The sequence below is a fragment of the Coenobita brevimanus genome, chromosome 74, assembly GCF_032717465.1.
Source record: "Coenobita brevimanus isolate Jiangsu-jjx chromosome 74, ASM3271746v2, whole genome shotgun sequence".
NCBI lineage: Eukaryota > Metazoa > Arthropoda > Malacostraca > Decapoda > Coenobitidae > Coenobita > Coenobita brevimanus.
This window is the reverse complement of record NC_137027.1, coordinates 16,657,940-16,684,946: the sequence shown is the minus strand read 5'-3', so window position 1 is coordinate 16,684,946 and position 27,007 is coordinate 16,657,940. Positions and strand designations below refer to the sequence as shown.

Sequence of the window (27,007 nt, the reverse complement as noted above, 5' to 3'; positions counted from 1 at the left end):
CGGAGGGGGGTGCAAGGAACAGCGTGGTGGACTGAAGAGGTGAAACGTGCTGTGGCACAAAAGAAGGAAGCATACAATGAATGGATGAGAAATAGGGGCGTGGAAGAAGGTGAGAGGCGGAAGAGAGAGTTATATGTAGAAAGAAAGAGGGAGGTGAAAAGATTAGTAAGAGAGAGTAAGAAGAGAGTGGATGAGGAATTTGGAAGGAATTTGAGTGTGAAGTGGAGGGACTGTAAGAAAATGTTCTGGAAAGAGGTGAAAAGAGTAAGACAGGGTGGAAGTGAAGTTAGCAGGGGAGTGAAAGATAAAAATGGTAGATTACTAGTGGAGAAAGGAGAAAAAGTGAGCAGATGGAGATAACACTTTAAGGAATTGTTGAACGTGGAGGATGGAAGTAATGCGAGTATAAGTGGCTGGGGAATGGCTGGAAGAAGGAGGGAGGTGAGAAGACAGGAAGAAATCAGTAGGATAGAAATTGTGGAAGCAATGAAGAAAGTTAAATCAGGGAAAGCCCCAGGAATCGATGAAGTGTGTGGTGAAATGCTGAAGCATGGGGGAGAGATAGTAGTAGAATGGATGTGGAAGATGTACAGATTGGCCTGGGAGGAGGGTAGAGTCCCGGAGGATTGGAAGTCAGGTATAATTATTCCCTTGTGCAAAGGAAAAGGGAAAAAAGAAGTGTGTGATAAACATAGGGGCATTTGTCTTCTTAGTATAATAGGAAAAGTGTATGGTAGGATACTTATTGACAGAGTTAGAGAAAGAACAGAGAAATTAGTTGGAGAAGAACAGGGAGGCTTTAGGAAGGGAAGAGGTTGTGTAGATCAGATATTCATTCTCAGATCTTTAGTGGAAAAGTTCCTAGAGAAGGGAAAGAAGTTGTATGCGGCTTTCATGGATTTGGAGAAAGCATATGACAGGGTGGATAGACTAGGATTGTGGAAAGTGTTAAGAATATATGGAATAGATGGGAAGTTGTTGAATGCTGTGAAGAGTATGTACGATGGTGCGAAGGCTGCAGTGCGTGTGGATGGTGAACTAAGTGAATTTTTCTCTTTGAAAGTTGGGTTGAAACAGGGATGTGTCATGTCTCCATGGTTGTTCAATCTGTACATGGATGGGGTAATAAAAGAGGTACAAGGTAGGGTAGTGGATGTTGGAGTGGCCCTGGTGAGAGGGGATAGTGTTTGGAAACTCCCTGTACTGTTGTTTGCAGATGATACCGTGTTGTTGAGTGAAGACGAAGGGGAGCTGCAAGGCTTGGTGGATGAGTTTGAGAGAGTGTGTAAGAAACGGAATCTAAAGGTGAATGTAGGGAAGAGTAAAGTGATGGTCTTTGAGAGAGGTGAAGTCAGTGAATGTACAGCGAGGTTGGATGGTGAGGAATTGGAAAATGTGAGTACGTTTAAGTATTTGGGTAGTGTGATGAGTAAGGATGGAGGTTTGGAGGGTGAAGTGCTTGAAAGGGTACAGCAGGGAAGAAAGGTTGCTGGTTCTTTGAAAGCAGTGATAAGAAACAGGGAAGTGAGCATGGAAGTGAAAAAGTTACTACATGACAGTATTGTGATACCAACTCTAACGTACGGAAGTGAAGCTTGGACGTTGTTGGAAGGACACAAGTCAAGAGTGAGAGCCGTGGAAATGAGTTATTTAAGAGGAGCCTGTGGAGTCACATGGAGAGACAGGCTGACGAATGAGGATATAAAGGAGCGTTGTGGTGTGGATGTGGATGTGATAGGAAGCGTTATGAGGAACACACTGAGGTGGTTTGGCCACGTGGAGAGGATGGAGGGTCAAAGACTGACGAAGAGAGTGTATGTGAATGAGGTGGAGGGGGAAAGAGGGAGGGGGAGGCCGAGGATGAGATGGAGAGATGGGGTGGAGAGGTATATGAGAGGGGGGTGTGAGTTGGGAGCAGGGGAGTGAAATGGCGAGGGACAGGGCGACTTGGAGGCGATTTGTTTGTGGCCACCCCAAACGGGATTGAGGCGTCTGGCAATAGAATAGATAGATAGAATAGATGTGCTTCTCAAAAGCATCAACATTTACATAATCTTTTTTAGGTACTCTTTGCATAATATTATTCACAAATGCTTCTTTGTTGATTCTATTAAATCTGAGTGACTTTCTCATTAAACAAGTCTTGCCAGCATTTCCATGAAGGGCTGCATGATCCCCTAGCGACCCCGCCCTCGTCATGAGACTGTCCAAATCTACACCTGAACATGTAACTGTTACTGTAATGGGGGCATGATCGGAAGGGAGGTCACCCCGCCTTAACACAGAAAAATCACTCATATAGTCTATCAGAGACGGTGACGCCACACATGTATCCACCTCCGAAACCCAGGTGCCGCGTCTCCGATATGTTTTATCACCAGGAAAATGTTCGTCAGCATACATGAGGTTATTAATGACAACCAATCTGTTATCAATACATATAGTAAACAACAATTCAGCGTTTTCATTAGCCCTGTTTACATCATCGTGAATCACTGGGTATGACATATCATTTACATTAGGTATCTCCGCTATCGACAATAATTGCCTCACACTTTTCCCAAATCTAGCATTCATCTCACCAATTATGATGTATCCTTTATACATGTACCTAGAATTTACTTTTACTTGGATTGAGGCAAATAAATCGTGGGAGTAATACGGGGAGTCACATTGAGGAATGTAACAGAAACCAAACAACACACCCTCAGTGTTATGAAACTGCATCCAAACTTGATCTCCAGTGCTTGTGTCGACATCAAATACCAACGTAGATAACCAGTTCTTAATACAGACAACCGTTCCACCCCGTTCCGCTGAACCAACTACCTTACTCCTATAAGTCACATATCCGGGGAATGACACTGACATAGACGTCTTAACCTCATTAATACTAATCACATCATAATTATGTAGCATCTGCTGCACATTTGTTTTTTCTAACTTTGTGCGCACTCCATCTATATTCCACGACAGTACGCTTATTTTCCTTACTTGCTGTGGTGATCCAAAAAAAACTGAGGGTTCCAGCTATCAATTACATCTGCATCCCTATACAGCTTCCGTTCTCGAGTATCAAGACGAATCGTGCATCCTGCATTCTCCAGTCGAGCCTTCTCTGTCATCTCTGCTTCACGTAGTCGCTTCCACTCCCGCCTGACACTCGGGTGGACATCCCTCTTGATGTAAATCCTGTTGAAATCACTCCCAGAGGTTTTAAGGCAGCTGGCATTGTCCAAGATGAGACTGCGTTGATTCTTATCAGCCAAAGTGAACAAAATAGGGCGGCGCCTGGTGCCAGATGAAGTGTTGTTTCCCAGCCGACGATGTGTTCCACCCACACCTGCTACACCAATTTGGGACCAAATCTTGCCGATTTTGTCCTTATCTGTCATGGCACCGTCCAATGCTTCGTTTTCTTCAGGCACGCCGAGAATAACGATGTTTGACTCTCTCTCTTTTCGGTCCAGTGCTTCTAAGAACTGCTGTTGCTTCACCATTATCTCAGCCTGCCTGTCGACCCGAGCCTTGAGTTCAGTGTAGTTTTTGTTCAGTATGCTATCAGGGGAGGTAATCATGTCTCTCAGTACAGATTGAACAACCATGGAGACATGACACATCCTTGTTTCAGTCCAACCTTCAAATAGAAAACTTCACTCAGTTCACTATCCACATGCACTGCAGCCTTAGTACCCTCATACATACTCTTCGTGGCCTTCAGCAACTTCCCATCTACTCCATATATTGTTAATACTTTCCACAGTCCTTGTCTATCCACCCTGTCATATGCTTTCTCCAAATCCATGAAAGCCACATACAACTTCTTTCCCTTCTCTAGAAACTTTTCCACTAAAGATCTAAGAATGAATATCTAATATACACAACCTCTTCCCTTCCTGAAACCCCCCTGCTCTTCTCCAACTAATTCCTCTGTTCTTTCCCTAACTCTGTCAGTAAGTATCATACGATATACTTTTCCTATTACACTAAGAAGACGAATGCCCCTATGATTACCACATACTTCTTTTTCCCCTTTTCCTTTGTGCAGGGGAATAATTATACCTGACTTCCAGTTGTCTGATACTCTACCTTCCTCCCAGGCCAATCTGCACATCTTCCATATCCATTCTAGTACAATCTCTCCTCCATGCTTCAGCATTTCACCACACACTCCATGAATTCCTGGGGCTTTCCCCATTTTTACTTTCTTCATTGCATCCACAACTTCCATCCTACTGATTTCTTCCTCTCTTCTCATATCCCTCCTTCTCCCAGCTATTCCCCAGCCACTTACACTTGCATTACTTTCATTCTCTATGTTCAGCAATTCCTTAAAGTGTTATCCATCTGCTCACTTTTTCTCCCTTCTCGACTAGTAATCTACCATTTTTATCTTTCACTCCCCAACTAACGTCTTTGGCACCTTGTCTAACTGTCTTTACCTCCTTCCAGGACATTTTCTTACATTCCCCCCGCTTTACACTCAACTTCTTTCCAAATTCCTCATTCACTCTCTTCTTACTCTCTCTTACTAATCTTTTCACCTCTTTTCTCCTCTCAACATATAACTCTCTCTTCTGTCTCTCAACTTCTTCCACGCCCATGTTTCAGATCCACTCACTATATGCTTTCTTCTTTTGTGCCATATCCTCTCTCACCTCTTCATTCCACCATGCTGTTCCCTGTAAATATTTATTTTATTTCTGACGATATTTTGCTATCTATTTATCTATTGCCAGATGCCTTAATCCCGTACGGGGTGGCCACAAACAAATCGCCTCTACGTTGCCCTGTCCCCTGCCATTTCACTGCCCCGCTCCCAGCTCACACCCCCCTCTCTCATATACCTTTCCACTCCATCCCTCCATCTCATCCTCAGCCTCCCCCTCCATCTCCCCCCCTCCACCTCACTCACATACACTCTCCTCGTCAGTCTCTCACCCTCCATCCTCTCCATATGGCCAAACCACCTCAGTGTGTTCCTCCTAACGCTTTCTATCACATCCACATCCACACCACAACGCTCCTTTATATCCTCATTTGTCAGCCTGTTACTCCATGTGACTCCACAGGCTCCTGTTAAATAACTCATTTCCACTGCTCTCACTCTTGACTTGTGTCCTTCCAACAACATCCAAGCTTCATTTCCATATTTTGCTTGCTACTGAATTAATTTTAGTCTCTGATTGTTCATACGAGTTTGTTCTGCTGTTACATATGCATTCAAGAATGAACAGAACACAAACTCACTATTACTAACACATTACATTCAGCAAATAGATAAATATACTGTACAGTATATGCTTGCATTTGAAAAATAAAGATTCTGTATACAGTAAGTACACTTACCGCCCAGTGATGTTTGTAGAGCACAGGAAGTATGGGAAGACATTGGCGTATTTTAAACTTAATCCCATGGACATTGAACCGAAAATGGATTTTTGGTGAATATTTTACTTCGATGATGTAAATAATGTCATTGAGTAGCTTACGGAAGTTTTTTGGATGACGTAAATAATGTCAGCGGCCAGCTAAAGTGTTAAAAAAATGCATAATGAGCCTTTGGAATCTCTTAAGTTGGATTTGAAATGTCACGAAAATGCATCATCAGAATTTCATTGGGTTCGGTAAAAGCCATGATGCCCGGTATATCACCGAATAGTATGTTGTTTGGCTTCAGTGTCAAGGGTATGATACCACTTAGTTCTTTATATCAAGGGTGTATTGCGTCTCTTTTTGTACATCTTGCGTAGCTATGTTAATGGGTAGTTATCTTTCAGTAAATAGCAGAATTTTTGTGCGGCCATCATCCACTCAATTGATGTAGTGCTGCCTACTTTTTCCTTCACCTTTATCATTCTTTTTCTGTGTCTGCTCTCCTTTTCCTATTCTTTCTATCTTGCCTGTCATTTTTTATTGTTCTTTTCTTTTCACATTGCTTTACATTGAGTGACAAGCCTACAGTAATTGTTTCCTGTAAGCTAGGAAAACATTGACAACACTGGGTGGTAATCATATAAACAATCCATATGTGTTCTCCACGTGTCAACAGGTGGGTTGGCGGAGGGTTAGTGTCCCTCCCCATAAAACAACAAACTCTGACAAACTGCCACCCCTTACTGGATTTTGGTGTCAGGGTAAAGAGAGATGGATGTTACGGATATGGCTGGCTTAGCAAACTTACCTTACTTATGGTACTGTATGGAGCACATTACAACAACAATATGAAGTGGACAGGTGTCCTGTTTTCACTCTCACAGCATTGACAGTTTTTCTGTGCATTGACAATTCAATTTCTCTAGCCTAACTAAGTACAGAAATCCCCCCCCCCCCAACCACAGGGTTCACCAACTGCAGAATTTACTTATTAGCGGTAATACAGTACAGTAAAACCTCCCTAAGTTGGGATTATACACAAGTCAAGACGGCTCCAAAATATTCATTCAAAAAATCATTTTCGAAAATAGACCATGTGGCAAAAAAATAGTTGACAAAATTGATCCTAAGTCAGCAAAATGCCGACTAATAACAACCCAAACTTGGCATCACGTGAGACATGATGCATCAGTGTACCCCGTTCAAACATGTAGAAGTCAAAATTAAGTTGGCATGTTGGTTGTTAGCCGGCAATATACCGACTTAGGTGGTATAAACGTACCAAGCTGCTGCGCCACGCATCACGTGGAGCTCAGTCTTGCCCCAGCCATCACTGCCAAAAGGTGTCTCCCGCGTACTCATGACCGTGACAAAGTGTTGTGCACTTTGTTACCAGGTTGCAAGACGAGGACCCAGCTATTATATGCACCCCCCTGGGGTTATCAGACGCGTCATGGATGAACTTCGAATGGACCCAGAACAGATCACATCAGACAGGCTTTCTCTCTCTCTCTCTCTCTCTCTCTCTCTCTCTCACACACACACACACACACACACACACACACACACACACACACACACACACACACACACACAAGAGGAACTGGAATTACTGAAAGAGAAGAGGGAGGAAGCAAAAACAAAAAATGAGAGAAGATCAGAAGAGGAGAAGAACACATTTTTTTTTACAAAGTAATAGGATTGCAGGTACGAAAGTGGTATATAAACAGGAGGGAATAAAAAGGAGGAAGGAAGTAGAACCAAGTCATGACAAGTATATAAACCAGATGATAAAGTTGATGTACTCAAATGTGAATGGAATGGTATCTAAATTATTAGAGATGAATGATTATGTCAGAGAAAATGAACTACAGTAATCACTCCAATATCCGGATCAATAGAGCCATCGGTAGGTTCGGATATTGGTTTTGTCCGGATATTGGGCCCCAGCTTATGGACTTGTACTTACGGACCCTAACACAGAGAAACACCTATACAACTCCCTCCGGACATGCATAGCACCTATTTAACACCCAAATCACACCAATAAGGCACATAAATGACTGAAATAAATGCAATAGACACATAAAATGTGGGTTTAGAAGTATGTTCATACATTAATAAACATTCTGGTACTTATGGACTCTAACCGAACCTAACCTAACCGAACCTAACCGAACTCTGAAAAACACATTCCTACTGCACATGCATGAGGTAAGTTTAGTATGGAAAGAAGTACAGTATGACACTTTCTGGTAAGTATAGTATGGGAAAAAATACAATATGAAACATTCTGGTAAATATAGTATGGAAAATAGTACAACATGAAACATTTTGGCTACTTACAGCAAGTCCCTGGCCACCTCGATGAATAACCGCCTCCTCTCGGACTCTGACAGTAAGAACGATTTCTTGAAGCACTTGCACTACACTCTTCCTGAAGTCTTGCACTGAACTTAGTCACTAACACACAGAAGTCTGTTCTTTTCACAGTGTTCACTTTAGTCCAAATAATGTTCCATTAAATTTAAGTGTTGCACATTAACTTTTCCCAAGTTTTTTTAAGTTTCCAAAGCCAAAACAAAGAAGGTTAGTTACGTTAAATTTCTTTTCTACTTAGTCTTTTCTCCCAACTTGAAAACCTTAACACAACACACCGTTTTTTTCACTGCACAACACTCAAAATTCCCGTGTGGTCTAGTGGAGAAGTTCTTGCTGTTTATTCACTGTCAGAGCCCGAGAGTATCACTGGCAGGCGTCCAAGGGGTGCATCGGTGGGTAGTGGTGATGGCGTACCGACTACAGAAGACTCTGAAGACAGCCGCAAACTCACGTCGAGCGATGACTCCACTGTAGCTGATGTGCTGGGCTGTGGCTCGGAGCATGAGGGCCTGTCTTGGGGAGGCAACGGAGTGGAACCAGGGCTTGGCACAGTGGGGGTCACGGGCCTGAAAAAACTGTCAATCGTTGACTGACGCAAGGACCGACGATTCTGGCGATTGATGATGCGCTGCCGGAAAGCACGCACTTCCTCCACGAGTCCCAAGGGCCCCATCTCCCTGTCGCAGTCCGGGTGTTCCAGGTAGTCTAGGACGAACTCTAGATGTTCCCGGAGTGCGCTCAGCTTGGGGATGGCTGGAGTAGTGTCCTGCTGGGCGGAGTCTGCATCATCATCGCCTTCGTCGTCGGAATCTTCAAGTTCGGGACTGACACCAGCAACCGAAGACGCGATCTCGATATCAGACAACGTCTGATACCCAGGATCGCCCTCGTCGTCGTCCAACCACTCACGAACATCGTCCACATCAACATCGTCGCCGTGCGTACGTAGCCGTGCATGGAAGTCATCCACGTCAAACCCTAGGAAATTGTACTCCACATCTGTTCCGAGAAGCAGACGAGACCAACCATTTTCAAGAGTTTTCACAGGGACTTCCTTCCATGCACTAGCCCAGTTGTACAGCGCAGACTTGATGTTGTAGCGGCGAAGGTTTTCCAAAGTCCGCTTGCCTCGAGTGTCACGTCCTTCCCTGCGCTCGTCCTCGTCCTCGAGAACCACCATCACCTCGTCCAGGAACTTCCGACGGTACAGGCGCTTTGTTGCCACGATCACTCCTTGGTCCATTGGTTGAATGAGAGCAGTCGTATTAGGTGGCAGAAACATGCACCTAATACGGCCATTCTCAGCAACCAAGTCCTTGTCGCACGGGTGGGCAGGTGCATTGTCGAGGAGAAGGAGAGCCTTTACCTGGTCGCGAGGAATTCCCAGTGTCTTCGTCTGGTAATGTATGACCTCCTTGACGAAGTGATGGTGAAACCAGTCTTTGAAAATCACAGCTGTGAACCATGCTTTCAAAGAATGGTACCATACGACAGGAAGGACATCCATCACCCCACGAAGGCACCGAGGCTGCTTTGCACGGCCAACAATAACGGGCTTAAGCCGGTGCATGCCGTTAGCATTGGCACAACACAAAGCAGATATCCGTTCCTTAGAAAGCTTGCGGCCAGGTACACGCTTCTCCGTCTCATCGGCGAGAGTGTTCGTTGGCACCGAGCGATAGAATAGGCCAGTTTCGTCAGCGTTATAGACTTGACCGAGAGTGAGGCCCTCCCTGTCGATCAAGCCTTTCACCTTGTGCCGAAACTCGTCCACTCCATCCTCGTTAGCGTCCAATGCTTCGCCATGTGCTTTACGGTTAGTAAGGCCATGTCGCAACTTGAACGCGAAGAGCCAACCCTCGGATGCCTTGAAGTCTAGGGCGTCGTGAAGCCTTGCAAACTTCTCAGCAGCAGCCTTCAGCTCCGTTCCACGTACCATCACACCAGCTGCACGTTGCTGTCGATACCAAATCAACGTGGAGCGGTCGATCTCTGCATACTTGGGAGTAAACATAACCTTCCTCTCCACGTTGCGTTTGCTTCTCGACGAGAAGTCAGCCGTGTACTGCATGAGCTTGTCTCTGGAACGCTTGATATCAAACAAAGTCGACCGGGCCAGGTTGAACTCGCGGAGAATGCGAGAGGAAGACCAACCCGCATCAACCTTCTCCAATATCTCCCGTTTCTTCTCCAGAGCCAACACCACTCTCTTCCTTTTCTCAGGAGGCGGGGCCATCATCACACACACTAAGAGTAGGGCAGAGAGCAGCAGGAGGCCTTGCAGCAAGTACGGCACCACCACAAAAGCGAGCACGTGGGCAGCCATGACGAAGAGCGTAGGTCTTGTCGCGGTGAGAGACAGGCGGGAAGTGGGGAGGATGCAGCGGCGCTCTATCGGACGTCGGAGGAATGACGAACCAAAACAATGCTCTCACGCGGCGCGCGCGGCAAGTTCAAATTACGGACGGCAAAAAATCGATTTTTTTTCCAATTTTTTTGGATTTTCGGACCATTTTGGGAATGTTTGATCCCAGGACGATAAGGTTCGGTTAGTGGGGATGTTCGGTTATTGGGCGTCCGGATATTAGAGGGATTACTGTACATATAATATGCCTAACTGAGACAAATTTAACACCAAGGATATCAAATGACATACTAAACTTAGAGGAATATAATATATGGAGAAGAGATAGAAACTTAAAAAAAAGGAGGAGGAATAATAATATTAACTAAGAAAAATCTAAAAGTCAATGAAATAAAACTAGATTCAGTAGAGCTGATTGCAGTAGAGATCAACACATCTGAAGGGAAAGTAATTGTAGCCAATTTGTACATGCCACCCAGATCAAACACATGGGAAAGAGACGAATATGAGGACCTGGCAGAGAGTACAATTCAGAGTTTAAGAGCATTACTACATAAAATGGAAGAGAAATCGGAAAGAATTATACTAGCTGGAGATTTTAATAGAAATATAAATTGGAATACTCTAGATATAATTAGCCAAGAAAGTTGTTGGGACCAAAAGCTCCTGGATCTCGTTCAAGAGTTTTTCCTAACGCAACATGTGAGGGAAACCACCAGAAAAAGAGGACTCGATGTACCTTCAGTGCTAGATCTCATATTTACTAGGCAACGGCCATGCCACGTTGAGTACACCGCTTCCCGTCCGATAAGCGAAGTTAAGCAACGTTGGGTCTGGTTAGTACTTGGATGGGTGACCGCCTGGGAACACCAGATGCTGTTGGCATAACTCCCTACGTGTCAAGTGGGGTTGGTGGAGGATTAGTGCCCCTCCCTGTAAAACAATTAACTCTAAGCCCTTGACCACCCCGTTTGGGATACATGGCGTCTGGCAATGGATGGATGGATGGATGGAAGAAAATGATATTGACAGTTTAATATATCACCCTCCACTTGGCAAAAGCGACCATGCAGTACTAAATTGCAACTTCAGGATAGCATATGACATAGTTAACAGCAATGAAAGTTACAAAAAGAGCCTAAACTATAGAAAGGGAAATTATCAAGACCTAAAGAAGTATTTCTTAGGAGTTGATTGGGAAAATGAGCTTAGAGTACAAGATTTAAATGCTGTATATAAAAAATTCTTTGAATTTTATGAAATAGGAGTCCAGATGTACATCCCACAGCACAAAGAAGCAGATAAGAAAATACAGAAATGGTTCAATACAGAATGTAAAAACTCTAAAGAAAGAAGAGATTTGTTGTGGAATAGATACAGAAGACACAATAGTGAAAGGGCATATAATACTTACAAACAGGCAAGAAACGATTATACAAGAATAAGAAGGGATGCCCAAAAACAGTTTGAGGAGGATATAATAAATAAAAGTAGTGATCAACCAAAGCTATTTTAAAGCTACATCAGAAGCAGAACCAAAGTAAAAGATATAATACAATCCATTACGGACGAGGGAATCACCTATACACAAGAGAAAGATATTTGTGAAGCACTAAATAAGAATTTCCAATAAGTTTTTACAGAAGAAAAAAATTTTGAGAGGGACTATGTGGAACATGCATGTCCACACATACTACCAGATATACAAATATCAGAAAAAGTAATACAGGAGGAGTTAAGTAAATTAGACAGAGGAAAAGCAAATGGTCCTGATGAAATTTCACGTTGGGTGCTACGAGAATGTGCAAAGGAGTTAAGTGAACCATTATTTTTAATTTTCAAGAAATCCTTGAGTCAAGGTAAACTACCTGATATTTGGAAGAAAGCAAATATTGTCTCCTTATTCAAGAAAGGGAATAGACCAAATCCACTCAACTACCGACCAGTATCACTGACCAGTGTTGTAAGCAAGGTATTAGAAAAGCTTATAAGAAAAGCTTGGGTAAATCATCTAGAAGAACACAATATGATAACAGAAAGACAGTTTGGTTTCAGAAGAGGAAAATCATGTGTTACTAATCTGTTGAGCTACTATGACAGAGTAACAGACACAATACAGGAAAGAGAAGGATGGGTGGACAGTATCTGTTTAGATTTCAAGAAAACATTTAACAGTTTTTTTTGTTTTTGTTTTTTGTTTTTTTAGTTAGTTGTTTTCCGGGGAGGGGCACTAACCCTCCGCCAACCCTTTTAGTCGCCTTTTACGACAAGCAGGGATACTGGGGGAGTATTCTTGAAAAAAAAACCCTACCCCCAAACGGGATTCAGGCGTCTGGCAATAGATAGATAGATAGATTTAACACAGTACCACACCAAAGACTTTTATGGAAACTGTACCATCAAGGAGGAATTCAAGGCAAACTGTTTTGTTGGATGCAAGATTTTCATATAAAAAGAGAAATGAGAACAGTACTAAGGGGAAACTACTCTGCATGGAAAGAAGTGACTAGTGGAGTACCACAGGGCTCAGTGCTGGCACCAATCATGTTTTTAGTGTATATAAATGATATAGACAGTAACACTGGAAATGAAAGCTATCTAAATATGTTTGCAGATGATGCAAAAATACAAAGGAGAATTACTAACACAGACTCTTGTAAAGAGCTACAAGAAGAATGAAAAAACTTCATGAATGGAGTAATACATGGCAAATGGAACTCAATGTGGACAAGTGTCATGTAATCAAGTTTGGTAAAAGTGGAAAAAAACCTGATTGGGATTATACGTTAGGAAATAAAACCCTACACACATCAGAAAGAGCCAACGGCCATACCACGTTGAGTACACCGCTTCCCGTTCGATCAGCGAAGTTAAGCAACGTTGGGTCTGGTTAGTACTTGGATGGGTGACCGCCTGGGAACACCAGATGCTGTTGGCATCCCTACGTCAAGTGGGGTTGGTGGAGGATTAGTGCCCCTCCCTGTAAAACAATTAACTCTAAGCCCTTGGCCACCCCGTCTGGGATACATGGCGTCTGGCAATGAATGAATGAAACATCAGAAAGAGAGAAGGACCTAGGTGTGATTATCAATAACAGACTATCTCCGTCTGACCACATCAGTGAGAAGGTACAGAACATGTATACACTGCTTGGAAATATGAGAATAGCATTCACATACATAAATGAAGATGTGCTAAGAAGGATAATAACATCATTCATCAGACCAACCCTGGAGTATGCATGAATAGTCTGGAGTCCTCATCTCAAAAAACACATAGACAAGATTGAAAAAGTTCAAAGGGCTGCTACAAGATGGATACCAAGCTTAAGGCATCTTAGCTACGAAGAAAGACTAAATAAACTGAATCTATCAACACTACAGGAGAGAAGGAAAAGAGGTGACATGATAATGCTATATAAATGCATATCAGGGAAGGAGAAAATAGACATAAATGATTACTTAACATATGGGGAAGCATCAGCAAGAGGACACTGCAAAAAACTGCATAAGAAGAGAGGTGATAAAGATGTGAGGAAATTCAGTTTCCCAAACAGAGCAATTGATCAGTGGAATGCACTACCGAATGAAATAGTGTGTGCCAAAATAATTCACAAATTTAAGGATATGTATGATAAGTATGGTTTAAGACACGGTACAGTACGAGCTTGACTCATTCCTATAAAGATACAATTAGGTAAGAACAATTAGGTAACAACACACACACACACACACACACAAAAAGAAAGATATGGGCAGGATTGGGAGAGTGCAGGGAGCAGCAACCAAGATGGTCCCCAGTCTGACAGACCTGTCATACAGAGAGAGGCTGGAAAGGCTGGATTTGCCTTCGTTAGGGGAAGGGAGAGGGAGGGGAGACATGATTGCGGTGTTCAGGACCATGGTGGGAGTGGATGGAGTTGACAAGGAAGATCTGTTTGTGTGGGATGGGAAAGCGGCAAGAGGACGTGGAGTGAAATTGAAGAAGTCGGGCTGCTTGAGGGATGTCAAGAAATATAGCTTTCCTTACAGAAGTATTGACTTGTGGAATAGCCTGGACAAAGAGATCGTCCAGTCTGGGAACTTAAACGAGTTTAAAGCTAAATTAGACTTATTGAGAAACAGCGACGGAAACCCACGAGCATAGTACATTCCGTGTATATCACAATTAGGTATATTAGGTAAATACTTAAATATTTGGAACGACTTAGACAGAGAGGTGGTGCATGAGAAAAACATTCATGTGTGTAAAGGTAGACTTGATAAATGTGGATATGGAGACAGGACAACACGAGCTTTGCTCAATTCCTGTATACTACAAATAGGTAAATACAAATAGGTAAATACACACACACACACAGGTCGCCGACAAAGACGAAGTTCTCCTGGATCGTGGGGAAATAATCGCTGAATCAGCGATGAAAAGAAGACCAGCCTATTTGTGATTATGTTAATGAGTGCGTGAGTGGTGGTCCCATTGGACAGTAGTTAAATAAAAAGAACAAGATAGTGAAAAAAGAAAGTCTCTATATGGTTGATTCATGGCGGAAATGGACGGTGCATTGTTTACAATCGACAAGAGAGAGTTTGAGGACTTTTCTGAAGAGGATGTGGCAAATGGAAGTATTAAGTTGAACCAAACAAGAATAGTAGGTGTAGAGAAAACAGTGGAGAGGAATGTCCAGGAGATAAAAAAGGTATGGGCAGTAATTAAAGAGTTACAGGAATTGACTATAGAGCAGGAAAATGAGATCAAAAGTCTGCGAAATAAACTGGAAAAAATTTGTACACGTAGTGACGAACAAGAAAGAGAAGTTACTGAATTAAAAGTGAGCAATGAATCAGCCTCAAATGAAATAAAACAGCATAAGAGGGAGAATAAGAAGTTGGAAGAAGAAAGAGACAGGATGAAAAGCAAACTAGATGAGTATGAATCCAAATCAAGATTACAGGACAAGCACATTAAAGAAATCAAGGAGCAACATAAGGGGTGGGAGAAACTCAGGAAGAGGGAGATGTAAATTTGATAGAGATTATAGAACATCAAAGCAAGGAAAAGGTGGAGAGGGAAGTGGTTATGGTGCTGAGAAGTAGAGACTCTTTAGTTAGGGATGTAGCAGATAAGATGAAATGTGTAATAAGTTCAGGAGTTAAAGAAAAACATATGACAATAAGATCAGAAAGGGAACTGAGTAAAGTTAAAGAAAAAATATCAGTAGTCGTGGAGGAAAACAACGAAGCTCAAGAAGAGATTGAAGAGATGTTTAGGTTAGGAAAGTACGAGGAAGGAGGGGCAAGACCATTGAAGGAAACGTTTAAGTGTCAGGCAACAGTAAATGAAATTATCAGTAGAACATGGAAATTGTCAGACAAGGAAGGCTTAAAAAATGTTTGGATAAGGAGAGATGCAAATAAGGAAGAAAGAGCTAAAATAAAGGAGTTAGTCTATCTATCTATATACCTAGGCTGCTTCCCCCAAGGAAAGGGAGGTAGCCGAGACAGGACGACACACTCCCCATTTACTCATCCATTCAAACACATTCATTCGCATCTTAGCCCCAAAGGAGTTAGTAAAGGAAGCAAAGGTAAAAAACGAACAGAGAATGGAGGAAGAGAAGACAGTGTTTTATTGGAGAGTCATGGGTCAGAAATTAAGGAAGTGGTACCGGTGGAGAGAAGAAGGAAAGAGGGTATAAAAAACATCAAAAATAATTGGAAGGTGGCATATACTGATGTTGATGGTGAAATATTGGCAAGGCTAGAAATCAATGATTTTTTGAAGGTACATGAACCTGATGTTATGTGATTTGTAGAGACCAAATTAAGAGAAGACATTTGTGTTCATATGGGAGATGGTAAATACAACCTGTGGAGAAGAGACATGAAAGAAAAAACAGGAGTAGGAGTGATGATACCAGTGAAGGATGACATAAATGTAGATACTGTGGAAATGGGAGATGGCAGGGCCAAAGTGATCCTTCCATTGCCAGACGCCATGTATCCCAAACGGGGTGGTCAAGGGCTTAGAGTTAATTGTTTTACAGGGAGGGGCACTAATCCTCCACCAACCCCACTTGACATGTAGGGATGCCAACAGCATCTGGTGTTCCCAGGCGGTCACCCATCCAAGTACTAACCAGACCCAACGTTGCTTAACTTCGCTGATCGGACGGGAAGCGGTGTACTCAACGTGGCATGGCCGTTGGCATAAATATGAAATTAGAAACTGGAGAGAATAACAAGAGAGATTTGGCAGTAGTGTATGTTCCCACTAAGACTAGAGCATGGAGTAATGATGAATACCAGGAAATGTTGTCAGACATGGCTAGTTATTTACAGAAAATGATTGAGAAAAGCAACAATATAATTTTAATGGGTGACTTCAATTGTAAAGAGGTGAACTGGGAGGAATGGGACTCAGGAGGCAGCGAAGCTTCATGGGGCACTATATTATTACATAAAACAATGAACAATGTGATGACGCAGTGGGTCAAAGAAGACATGGTTCCGAGGTGAGGACACACCAGCAAGACTAGACTTACTGTTTACCAAAGCACCCGATGTAACAGAATCCTTGAAATGTCTGTGTCCTATTGGAAAAAGTGATCATGTGGTCACTGAGTTCCAGATTATAACAGGGAACGTGGAGCCAAGAGACGAGCTTTATAGGCAGGGAAGATACAACTTTGGGAAAGCAAACTTTACAGGATTGAGAAAATTTTTCGAAAATGCAGATTGGAAAATATTCAGAGAAACAGGAGAGATACAGAGGAAGTGGGATATTTTTCTAGGTCTCTCTAGTTCGGGAGTGGAAAAATTTGTGCCAAGAGTAAGGGGGAAAGAAAACAGGAAAAAGGAGTGGTTTAATAGAAGGTGTATGATAGCAAAAAAAGAGAGAGACATGGCATGGAACAATTGGAGAAAGAGAGGTAACAACAGAACAAAGGAAGAATATAAAAGAACTAGAAATTAATACACAAGAATACGTAGAGAGGAAGAAAGGAATTTTGAAAAAGGTATAATAGATAAATGTAAGGATGAACCCAAACTGTTTTATAGATTTGTCAATGGCAAATTGAAACAAAAGGAAGGAATCACCAAACTGAAAGTAGAAGGACAGGTCTATAAAGATGCAGCAAGGCAAGCAGAAATAATGAACAAATGTTTCCAATCAGTTTTCACTAATGAAAAGGAGTTTGTGGAAGGGGAGGGAGTGTCTAGAAGTGTAGTGATAAAAGATATAAAAGTGGAAGTACAGGAAGTGTATAAATTACTGGAAACTCAAGATGTAAGGAAAGCCCCAGGACCAGATGGAATCTCTAATTGGGTACTGAAGGAATGTAGAGAACAACTGGCGGATAAGATTCACGGTTTAATTGTGTGTTCTCTGGAAGAGGGGAAAGTGCCTCAAGAATGGAAAAGGGCAAATGTGGTACCAATTTATGAGGGAGGAAACAAGGAAGAACCCCTGAATTATAATTCAGGGGTCCCTTTCCGGCATGGTCGCAAAATTGTGCAAGAGAATCCTGAAAGATAGATGGATGAAATATCTGGAAGAGATGAATATCTTGACTAATAGTCAGTTTGGATTCAGAAGTGGAAGGTCATATGTTTCCAATCTTTTGAGCTTTTACTCAGGAGCAATTGACGTGCTACAGGAGAGAGATGGTTGGGTGGATTGTGTGTATTTAGATTTGGAAAAGGCCTTCGACAAGGTACACCATAGGAGACTAATGTGGAAACTAGAGCATATAGGAGGACTGAAGGGAAACCTCCTGGAATGGATGAGAGACTTTCTTAGAGACACAAATGAGAACAGTAATAAAGGACAGGATGTCCGGATGGAGAAAAGTAACAAGTGGAGTCTCCCAGGGGTCTGTGTTGGCGCCAGTAATGTTCCTGATTTACGTTAATGATATGGTAAAGGGAGTGAACAGTTATGCAAGTCTGTTTGCTGATGATGTAAAGATCCTGAGGAAGGTAGAGGCAGAGGAGGACTGTAAAATGCTGCAGGAGGATCTGGATAGGATACATGATTCGAGCCAGAAGTGGGAAATGAAATTCAATGCAAAGAAGTATAAAATATTGGAAATGGGTAAAAGTACCAAGATGCCATCACTGAATTATATGATGGGTAATGAACCTATCACAAAAATGAGAGAAGAGAAAGACTTGGGAGTGCTGGTCATGGATAGTTTGTCTCCTTAAAAACATATTAACTTGTTAGTTAGAGAGACGTATAAATTTCTGACCAACAATAGAGTAGCATTTCATTACGTGGATGAGGAGATGATGAAATAATTAATAGTGGCCATGATCCACCCCAGGTTAGAATATGCAGCAGTACTGTGGTCCCCACACAAAAAGAAAGATAAAAATAAGATTGAAAGAATTCAAAGAACACCAACTAAGATGGTCCCCAGTCTGGCAGATCCGTCTTACAGAGAGGCTGGAAAAGCTGGATTTGCCTTCCCTAGAGGAAAGGAGAGAGAGGGGCGACATGATTGCAGTGTTCAAGACCATGATGGGAGTAGTTAAATTTGACAGAGAAGATCTGTTTTTATGGGATAAGAGAGTAACAAGAGGACACGAAATGAAACTGATGAAGTCAAGCTGCTTGAAGGAGATCAGGAAATATAGTTTTCCTTATAGATGTCTAGACCTGTGGAATAACCTGGAGAAAGAGATCGTCCAGTCTAAAAACTTAGAGTTTAAAGCTAAATTTGACTTACTGAGAAACAGAGACGGGACCCCACGAGCGTAGCTCATTTCCTGTTTGTCATAGCTAGGTAAATACAGCTAGGTACACACACACACACACATATACACATACAATTTCTTGCGATTCTGAGTACTTTTTGTAGATATGAGCGAAAATATGGACATTACTCACTTTTTAATGAGAAATTTTGAAAATCTGTCATTACGAAAAAAAACCTGGAGAAAACCAGACTTTTCTGGGAATCTGACAACACTGCGTGATGCAGCAAGCAGCCCTAGCTAGCTTGGCACAGTTGCTTAGTTGAGAACACTAGCCTAGAACACTTGTTCAACTCATGCTTTTACATTGTTTGATTTTCTGTAAACTTTATAAAAATACATTATTAATATTCGCAAAATATTTGCATGACAACATACAAATGTGAATATCGAAAAAATATGCAAATATATGCAAATGCGAAGGCAAATATTCGGACTATCACTACTCCTTACCCTAGCCACAAAGCTAGCTCCTGACCCACCTCCAGCACTTGATATACCCTACTGTAACTAGACTAATCTATTCTTAGCCAACCAAGCAGATAAAACCTAACTTTTTTTTTTCTTTTTCTTTTTTTATTTTTTTAATCTCACCCTAGTTTTTTCTTTTATTATTGCTTTCAGTGAAAAATTTCCATGTGTTTCAAGTTTTTAATGGGAATATTATCAGAGCTGCTTTATTTTGCTGTTTTGCTCCCCCCCCCCTTCCACAGTGGAAATTATAAAGAATTTCCAACAGAAATGACTGAAAAAAATTGAGTGAAGCACACATAGACCCACTAAAAAAAAAAAAAAAAAAAAAAAAAAAAAGAATATAAAAAGAACGACAATACCAAAAGTGGGTACCTAGTTGGGGCTTTTGTCCCTTTCAGCCCCCCCCCCCACATGACCTTAACCATCCTGACTCCCACTAAACCAAACCTTTAAGCTACTCAAAACCAGGCTAGCCACCTATCTTAGAATGCCACAGCTGCATCAGCATGTTCATCCTGTTTGTCTGCATTAAATTTAATGGGGATAGAGACACCAACAGCCTGGCGTGCATGTGTCGTTAGGGATAATTGCACCGACAGTATCTCTTTTTAGTGTTATACCAGCTTGCTGTATCACACTTTGAATCTTCAGTAATTATGACTTTGTGCTTGTGAAAAATCTTGAGGCTTGCAGTGTTATTATGATAACACCACAGGACTATGTCCCACTGTGCCTGAGCACAACCTCCACACAACGGCAACTTGTGATAAGATTTATTTTTTTTATGCAAGAAAGAAGAAACCAAAGGCCGGAGCCCACAAACTGCTCCTTCCAAGAAAAAAGAAAAACAATACAAAAGAGAGCCAAATTCATGATCCATTCATTTCGAGATGCCTGGACACACTGCGTTTGAAAGACTGGAGATCATAGGAAGTAGGAAATACAGACAGAGGGAGACAGTTCCAGAGTTGACCTGTTGCATAAATGAAAGACTGGGAGTAATGGTTAACTCTTGCATTAGAGAGTTGGACAGAAAAGGGATGAGAGTTTGTTGTGCTGCACACCCGTCGTAGAGGTGGAGGGATGCAAGAAGACAGTTCAGAGGAGCAGTGACCATTGAAGCAGCGATAGAAAAGAGATAAAGATGCAACAGTGCGACAAAGAGACAGAGGTTGAAGGGAGCCAGTAAGAGGAGGAGAGTTGATGAGATGAAAAGCCTTTGACTCCATCCTGTTGAGAAGAGCTGTATATGGGGAGCCTCCCCACACGAGAGTTGTTCTCTAAACAGGGGCGAATAAAACCTGTGTATGAAGTCAACAATTGTGCTGGGGTAAAGAAGGTATGGAGTCGGCTTAGCACATGTAATCTCTTGGAAGCAGATCTTACGAGAGATGCAATATGATTGTAGCTGCCTGCATTCTTGGAGGGGGAAACAGGGTAATGAAACCCGCCCAGCTGGGCTCGACTATTTATTTGGTCATACCTGGAATTGCAATTTTACTCTCTCAGTATGCTATAATGGCATCACTCGTCATAGTTACAACACTTGGTCATACACATAATTACAATTTACCAAAGTTTACTTCATATGCACATATTGCTTTAATTCTTGTCCTTATTTTTCTACATTTATTATCGGGTTACGTCATGACATCAACCACGTGCAGATCAATAAGCATTCTTAAAAGTAAGCAAGGGCAACTCACTTCTGGCGGGTCCAATTTTCATCTTACAGTATCAGTGTGTGGGTAGGGGTGTGAAGTACACAACACTAGTCCCTCACAGGCATAATATTCTCACAGCATAAACACCTTCACAGGATGGTCGTGGAGTCTCACATCGCGCTTGAACTCCACCTTTTTGGAGTCTCCATCTAGTAAATCCAAGGTATGGACGTCACCTTGTCCCTCACTCGTCCCTGACTACCCACACACTGCCCCCACACTCGCCCATAGCATCTATTCTAAGGCCTGGTGTTCTTTGTTGACAGACTAATTGATGTTATGCTTACGCGACTGGATATGCATATAAACACTGTGTAAGCATCCTGGTGCCTCTCTCTCTCTCTCTCCTACACTCTCTCTCTCTCTCTCTCTCTCTCTCTACTGCGTTAGATGTGGTAAGACTCCCCCTGTTGGTCGGTTACAACCAATACCATATACACTTTCACTTGCCACACCCTTTCAGCAGACACAGCTTGTTCGCAGGGTGGGTTAGGGTTTTGCGTGCGGACGTCCTGACCTTGACATGCCTCACCACACCATCATCACCGGGATTCGCCACTACCAGTCTTCCCAGAACCCAGTGATTATGGGGTACAGTCCAATCTATCACCAATACCAGTCCCCCACTTGGAAATTATACAACTGCTTGAACTGCTTCTGGCATTGTCGTAAGGATGGTAAGTACACCTTCAAACATCGCTTCTAGAACTGGTCCGGTAGGAACTGTGCTTGCTTCCAACTCTTCCGGTAGATGTCCCCTACAGGCTCTTCGGCCTTACCTCCTAACGGGCAGTGGGGTACTGTCTTAGGGCGCAGAATATGCAGTGGAGTAAGTGCTTTGAGGTCGCTGACGTCATTGGAGGTCAGGGTGATGGGCCTTCCATTGACTATCTCCTCCACTTCACAGAAGAATGTGTGGAGTCGCTCATCGTCTACTTGCGTGCCTACTATCGCTTGCAAGATCCTCCTGACTGTCCGGATCTGTCTCTCCCAGACACGCCCATGTGTGATGCATGTGGTGGGTTGAACTCCTACTAAATTCCCTTCCTCAACAGTGCATTGTGGACCTTGTCATTCTTCTCCCAGCTGAGAGCTGCAGCCCGGAGCTCCTTATTTGCTCTAATCATGTTTGTTCCATTGTCAGAACGAATGCATTCTGGTACACCCCTCCGTGCCGAGAAGCATGTTATTGCATTGAGGAAAGAATCAGTGTCTAGTCCGTCAAGAATCTTCAGGTGTATGGCTCTTGAGTTCAGACAAGTGAACAGACAACCCCACTGCTTCACCCATTTCCTATCCTGCTTTGCGATGAATGGTCCAAAGCAGTCCACTCCAGTGTGTGTGAACAGTGCCTTCACCATACATACCCTGTCGGCAGGGAGGTTAGCTTGTCTTTGCAGTGACTCCTTCTAATTGACTTGGTGACAAACAAGACACCCCTTTAACACCCAGTCAATCAGCCTTCATCCCTTGGGCACCCAGAACTCCTGGCGCATTACTGCTAGTGTATGTTCTCTTCCTGAGTGCCCAGTCTTGTTCTCGTGGATTTCTCTTACTATTAGCTTCATGACGTGGTGGACCCACGGCTACAGCACGGGGTATTTGCTGTCCGTCGTCAAGGGAGCTCTCTCCAACCGTCCACCAGCATGGAGGAGTCCGTCCTCCCCCAGGTATGGCTCCAGCAGGAACAGTGGGCTTGTTTTCCTAAGCACACCCCGTTCCTTCAGGTCCTTTATGTCGGATTCATAATATTCCTGTTGTACACAACCCAACACTGCCGCTCAAGACGCTTAGAGCTCACCCACCATCAGTCTTGATTTGTCAGCTTGCTTTGGTCCTCCCATTTGCCTCCAATACAAAAACCTTCTAATCCATGAAACTCCCCGCAGCAGTCTGTGCCAGAATGAGTATCTGGACCACAATCTCGCCAGCGAGTCTTCTCCTTGCTTAGCCCCCATTGCCATAGTTGTAGCGTCGCCCTTTACCTCTGGGTCCGTTCTCAGGTCGAGTATAAGTTGGGGCTCTTGCGGTCAGTGATTGTTCTCTTGCTGGAGAAAGTCTGGCCCTTCAATCCATCTACTCCCTCCGTTCGGTTCATAGCAACTCAGTCCTTGGCTCGCGTCATCTGCTGGGGTCAGTATTGAACCCACGTACCTCCACTGGGTCACTTCTGATTGTTCGTATATGGCTGCCACTCAATTGCCCACGAACGTGTGAAACCACCTCTCTGTGTCACATGTATACTTTAGTACTATCACACTCTGTCCAGAAGACGGACCCTACCACGTCGACCGACAGCTCGTGCCATAACCCCTTAACCACAGGGCATCACTTTCGTGACTTTTGGGCGCAATGGATCATACCACGGGACGTCACTTTTGTGATTCTGTGTTATTTTGAATTCTTCCGGGCTTACAAGTGGTGGGTTGTATCAGTACTGCCAATGTCCAACACTAGTCAGCACTCCTAATCTCATCTGTACTCCCATCCACTGTTGACAGTTTAGCCAATTTCCCCCGTTCGTGACTGTCTCCCTACCTCCCCTCCATTACCCTCTCCTCTTGCCTGCCCGGTCGCGCTGCACTAAGCAAATCTTCCCCGGAATTTTCCACTGATTTCATCCATTGAAATAAGCCCTATGCCCTATTCTTATACAAAATAATATATACAAAAAAGAAATAAGGTAAGTGATAATGCCATACACCTGGAATTGGCTAATTATCACCTGACAACACCTCACATGCACTCGTTCGCTAATTTTCGCTGTTAATTTCCCCTTGAAATATGCCGTATAATCTATTCTCGTAATAAAAATATATACAAGAAAGGAAGGGAGAAGCCTAAGTAATATTTACATTCACCTGGAACTACCTATTTTTTTATGTATTGTCGAGAGTTCATACCAATCATTTCATAGCATGTAAATTAGCAACTGTCATCCTATTGAAATTGTCAACCCTTGCCTGCCCATATACGCCATGTCATTCAGTTCCTTGTCGTCCTCTGAGGTGAAACCATGTCGCACTCGCGCCCCGCCATTTCTGCTACTTCTGCGCCCATTGCAAAGGGCCCTGTGACCTCTACCCCTAGAAAAACTCATGTGGGAAGCAGTAAAGTACTAAGTGACTCAGCAGTGGAACGTGAACTGGCAGAATTATCAATGATAATGATGGATAGCGACTTTGATCCTTTGGGTGAATTGTGTGATGAGCCTGGGGAGGAAATCGTGACCGAAACTCCTAGTACGAGTGCTTCAGTGTCCCAAGTTATCCCTAGCTCCAAGGGAAAGGAGCCATTAGTGCAGCAAGGGAAGGAATTTGGGAAGGGAGTGAAAAGGCGGCGAGTTAGCCCTGGAACAATGGCCCTGCGTGACCCAGCCCTCCATGAGTCCCGAGGTAAATCACCTCCCTGCTCCCCCAGCCCCACTTCACTAAGTTCTTCCTCATCTTCAGCGGAATTTTCTTCTGAGTCTTCGTCGTCGGAGTCTCCACCAGCACCTACAGTGAAGGCAGGCCGTAGGGGAAGGGGTAAATCCCTGACACGTAAAAGTAGAGTAGCAAGTAGAGTAAGGGCTGCTAGTGTTACACGGCAACCTAGGGTCAGTGAGAGTGACCTTGAAACAGCCCAGTCTGCCTCACAGCCACCCTCCACCCTCACCCACCCTACACCGCCACGACAGGGAATCCTGGACGCCTTCATGTGGACGGAAGGATCCGATTTCGTCCCTGAACATCTTCATTTCGACGAGAGTTCCTCAGGGATACAGCCTGCCTTCACTCTTGACAAGGATGCTAAGTGTGTGGACTTCCTTTTGGCCTTCCTCGATGACGAAGTCATGCAGCATATATGTGGTGAGACAAACAGGTACGAATCACAACGTGCTGCAAGTGGTGCAGGTGCAGCGAAGATGCAACAGTGGACCGTGCTGGGAGTGCAGGAGCTGTATGTGTACTTCGCTCTTATGCTTCTCATGCCACATTCAAAGAATCATGAGTTGGAAGAATACTGGTCCATGGACCCCTTTCTACCCTCACCCACCTTCAATAAGTACATGGCCAGAGATCGCTTCCAAAACATCATGGGAAATTTGCACTTCGCCAACGACGATGTACCTTCCCAGACCGACCCACTCTAGAAGATCCGGGAGATTCTGAGCAGAATGAAAGATAAGTTTATGTCATTCTTCCACCCCTTTCAGAAGGTTGTCTTAGACGAATCCTCGGTTTTGTTCAGAGGATTTCTTAGGTTTGTACAGTACATTCCAAGCAAGTCCCATCGCTTTGGAATCAAGTTCTTTGTACTGTGTGACTGTAAGACGGGGTACATCCTTGACTTCATCATCTATTCAGCCAGCACTGTCGATCTGGACAAAACACACCCCCTTGGCTTCTCAGGCTGTGCAGTAAAAGTGCTGCTTGAAAGGTATTTTGGTGGGAATCATGTGCTGTATACTGACAACTATTATACAGCACCCAAACTTGCTAAATACCTTTCAGAGCACGGCATCAGCTCCTGCAGCACTGTGAAGAGCAATTGTGCCAACTTCCCCAAATTCCCAGAGGCAGGAAACTCGCAGCGAGGAGACATGCACCTACGCAAGTCTGAGAAGATGCTGGCGATATGGTGGCATGACAAGAGGGTTGTGTACATGCTCACCACCATACACAAGGGGGAACTGAAAGACAGTGGGAAGGTCGACCGTAGGACAGGCGACCCTGTGAGGAAACCTGATGCTGTCATAGACTATTAAATCAACATGCGGCTGGTGGACAAGTCCGACATGACGATTGGAGAGATCGACTGCCTCAGGAAGAATACTAGGTGGTACAGGAAAGTTTTTCTGCATCTCATTGACATGATGATGCTGAATGCCTTCATCCTGTACAAGATGAAGGTAAAGCCACCCACGTCCTTCTCCCTGAGGTTGTTCGCCAGGACTTGTGTTCAGCAGCTGCTTGAGAGATATGGTAGGGTGACGGCAGCAGCTCCAAGGCACCATGCTGTAATACTTCCAGACAGACTTGAGCAGAGGGCGTACATGGATCGGCACAGACTGGTGCAAATGCCTGCCACAACCAAGAGGAAGGCTGCGATCCGCAGGTGCCAGGTGTGTGCACATACCACCCGACGCATACCTGAGCACAAACGCACCTCTTGGCAGTGCGCTGAGTGCCAGGTTCCTCTCTGCATTACCTGCTTTTTTTATTACTACAGCCTGAAGCAGTTCTAAAAGTCTATCTATCTATCTATCTATAGCCCGACGCCCTAATCCCGCAAAGGGTGGCCGCAGAGAAAACTTATAAAACTATATTACACTGTTCCATCATATTTACATCCATTGCTTTCACTTGTTATTTGCACATTATTTACATTTTCCACTTGCACTTTTAGAACTTTGTCTGCGGAGTTCTAAAAGTGCAAGTGGAAAATGTAAATAATGTGCAAATAGCAAGTGAAAGCAATGGATGTAAATATGATGGAACAGTGTAATATAGTTTTATAAGTTACTGCAAGTGACAGTGCATAACATAGTGTAAGTAAAATAGAAGTGTAAATATTGAAAATACAATAGAAAATGTAAACAGAAATGTAAATAATTAGTAATATAAGAATATGAGTACAAATACTTGAAGTTATGACAGTGAAAGTGAAACCTTGGCTCTCTACATATTTTACTGAAAGGGAAATTGAATGCCTACAGCGACAATAAACTACTATTGCTGAAGGAAACTTATGGATAAAGACTGCAGATATATATATGTGTTATATAGTAAAAGGAATATAAAGTGTGAGTGTTTTTATGAATAATAAATGACAGAATACCAGCAGGGAACTAGCGCAAGTGGGAAGCTCGTACGTGCTCGTAATTTTCATTGCTTTCACAGTGTTTTTTTTTGGAGTATGGATTCCAAATTATTTGAAAATCA

General features: G+C 43.3%; 1 protein-coding gene, 1 long non-coding RNA gene and 3 other non-coding genes across 5 annotated transcripts in view; 3 read left to right on the top strand and 2 right to left on the bottom strand.

Annotated features, from left to right (window-relative positions):
• Window positions 1–27,007, top strand: part of LOC145407757 (uncharacterized) — a 123,794-nt gene that overhangs the window by 33,430 nt on the left and 63,357 nt on the right. The gene's annotated exons all lie outside the window — the stretch shown is intronic.
• LOC145407649 (uncharacterized) lies at window positions 2,991–3,620 on the bottom strand. The gene has a single exon (XM_080278521.1). It carries the CDS (start codon window positions 3,618–3,620, stop codon window positions 2,991–2,993), a length of 630 nt encoding a protein of 209 aa, XP_080134647.1.
• On the top strand, window positions 10,890–11,008 carry LOC145407929 (5S ribosomal RNA). The gene has a single exon (XR_013898834.1). It is a non-coding gene; the product is annotated as a 5S ribosomal RNA (ribosomal RNA).
• On the top strand, window positions 12,943–13,061 carry LOC145407925 (5S ribosomal RNA). The gene has a single exon (XR_013898830.1). It is a non-coding gene; the product is annotated as a 5S ribosomal RNA (ribosomal RNA).
• LOC145407949 (5S ribosomal RNA) lies at window positions 16,211–16,329 on the bottom strand. The gene has a single exon (XR_013898843.1). It is a non-coding gene; the product is annotated as a 5S ribosomal RNA (ribosomal RNA).